The sequence below is a fragment of the Halyomorpha halys genome, unplaced genomic scaffold (genome assembly GCF_000696795.3).
Source record: "Halyomorpha halys isolate HHAL.00 unplaced genomic scaffold, Hhal_1.1 Scaffold855.1, whole genome shotgun sequence".
In the NCBI taxonomy this organism is placed as follows: Eukaryota; Metazoa; Arthropoda; class Insecta; order Hemiptera; family Pentatomidae; genus Halyomorpha; species Halyomorpha halys.
Window position 1 is genome coordinate 163781 of NW_027108225.1, and position 2936 is coordinate 166716.

The 2936-nt window shown below is 29.8% G+C and overlaps 1 protein-coding gene across 1 annotated transcript in view; it reads right to left on the reverse strand.

The window, feature by feature from the left end:
• Nucleotides 1–2936, reverse strand: part of LOC106686651 (rho GTPase-activating protein 190) — a gene marked incomplete at its 3' end in the record, with an annotated part of 90885 nt that overhangs the window by 62812 nt on the left and 25137 nt on the right. Inside the window, 1 exon segment of the mRNA XM_067046594.1 lies at nucleotides 1961–2133. Coding sequence (XP_066902695.1) covers nucleotides 1961–2133 — 173 coding nt within the window.

Sequence of the window (2936 nt, forward strand, 5' to 3'; positions counted from 1 at the left end):
TATATATTTTTAACATCTTCCAAAAACCATTTGTCGTCACCCTCTCACACGCTTTCTTCCTCTAAATATTTTCTACTTTTTATTTTTTATTTTTTACCCTCTTAGTCATTCTTGTAACGGCTTTTTTAATTCAGAGTTTGACCGTTATTGGCGCAGTATACCATTAGGCATTTGATTTTCAAGCTAACAGGTTCGTTTTATACTCATTTTTTTTCCCCTATCTTTATTTTACCACCCCTTCTTTTCTCCACTTTTCTTCATTTTCCTTACACACGTTATTAGTTATGTTCACTATATTATTATTGTTTTCAAAAAAATTTTTTTTTCTTCTATTCATTTCTTTTGTTAAATTTTACTTATATTTTGCCTCTTTATCAATTATTATGGTTACATATACTTTATTTCTCTCCATTTTCTTTTTCTTTCCATATTTCAATTTTTTAATTATTAATAACTAATATATTCATACTCCTTTGCATTATATAACTTCATTTTTATTTTATTTCCTTAATTATTTTATTTTACCCACTTTTTCAATTACCTATGTATACATTTTATTTCCCACTTCTCAGATCACTTCATTTTATTAATTTTATTCTGTAAAATTATTCATTTTATGTCATTCTGTTTATATTTTCTATACTTATTGTGGTTGTTATCTTGTTCTGTTCTTAGCCCTGAAGAAGGCTAGAAACTCTAGCCGAAACGTTGGCACAATTAAATAGGTTACACCAACTTATTTGTGTTTCATTTTTACCGCACCCCGCAACCATCTTCTCCTCGTAAATAAATTATTATTATCATCAGTCCCTCTACAAATATGAGAACATTTCAATTGAATGTTTACATTTTTTAACATAATTATAATTAATAAGTAAACATCTATTTTATGAACCATTCTTAAAAAGGGGATCATTGGGAAAGCTTGGTCGATACCAATGTGGATTCTGACAAAGAAAATATACAATTGACCAAGTGTTCAGCCTCAGGCAGATCCCATAAAAAGGTCGGAAATGTCAATTTACAACCACTGTACATTCATAGAATTTAAAAGTACATAGAACAGTATTAACAGACGAGATGTACCTGGTAATCACAGAACAAGGAATACTAAAGGAACACATATGGCTGGGCCAAGCTAAAATGAATGGTGAGAAATGTGTTGTAAGGATATAAAGGATATATTCAACAGAACTTGAGTTTTAAGATTTTTTATTAAAATATAGTATTGGAAAGAACTTTCAGGAACTCTAGAATACAGACTGCTGACACAATCCAAAATATAACAGTCCAAATTCTAGGACATACTGATGACATCAATATAATTTGAAGATCCAAAAGGACAATGAAGGAAGTGTTCCTCGCATCTCATAAATGCAACCAAGACAAAGCAAATGGTCAAAGGACAGCCATTTGTAAGTTATTCGTATCAATACTTTTAAAACATATTTATACAATCAATATCATAAATTTTCACTTTACTGTATTTACTGACCAACATTTTTTATTATTATTAATACAACATGACCCAGAAACTGTGAAGTCCATTATTGAAATCCATCAGTTTTCCACACTCAAAGTTGCTGGAGTACGGATTTTGGCTTTTGGCCTTGCATGACTTAGAGTTTAGAACTGATAGAATTCTAGTGGCTAAGCATCACTCCAAAAAATCTACCCAAGGTTCCATACTCACAGTCATTCCACATTCCATTTGGTATAGAATGATCATCAGTAGCCACTTTTGATGTGTTGGTTGGAAATATAAAAATAAATAAATAAAACTAAACTTTAAAAACCTACATACAGTCAGTTAAATAGTAAGACACATGACAAAACATTTACTGACCAACTTTCATTACCTATTGTCAAGAGTGGAAAACTAATATTTTAAGTAATAATTTGCATTAAGTCAGATGTTCTAATGTTCCACACTTTTATTATTACTAACAAATTTACTTACTAAAACAACAGGTTTTTTTGTTTTCACAATATTATTCAATATACTGCAAACTGTATCAACTTGCTTTTCCACTGGTCTGTTGGGTACAGCACTAACATCAAAAACACATAGAAAACCATCAATACTTATTTTTCCATCAGGTAAGACTTTTTGTTCATATTCTTTTTCAATACCTAAAGCACAAATAAAAAAAGAGAGTTGATATTTCATAAAACAAAAAATAAATAAATAAAACTAGAAATAAAATTAGAAAAACATATGTTCCTTGATATTGTAAATGGAACAAAACTAGTGGATTTAAAAAAAAAATGTCCTAATTAATGGAATTTCTTATTAGGATGATTATTTTAGTTTTAATTCATAATTGGGTCAAAGTCAGAGCTAAAAGGAAATACAGCACCGGTTTTCCATACACTATTTGACCATTAAAACCTCAGCCTCTAAGTGCAACAATCAGTATAAATACAGCTAGTGAAGAGTGAAAAGAGTAAACCTAAGTGAAAGTGGGCATCATTTAAAGGAGTTATGTTATCTTAGTACAGTTGGTGAAGTTAAGTTAGAATATGTCTGGTTCTGTGAAGAAGAGTCTTTTGGTTGAAGAACAGCTGTTTTAAGAAGTAGAAGTACAATTAGAAAAAACAATAGAGCATTGAGAAGGATATACCTTGTATGTTAAGCATTATGACCCATAATTTCAATTTATTTTATATTTTAAACTAATTTATAGAGGTATAATACTTTTAAATTATGAAGATGATGGTCAGGGATGTGGTCACAAGATAACAAAAATAGTTTAACAACTATTTATTAGCCGACGTTTCATCCCACTTTGTTGAGCTTCATGAGGGCTGTTCTAGAGCCCACGTGAGAACTACGAGAAAAGTGGGGCAAAACTTTGCCAAATAAATAGTTGTTAAACACATCCCTAACCATATTCTTCATAATTTAAATGAATACGATCAATTATATATATATA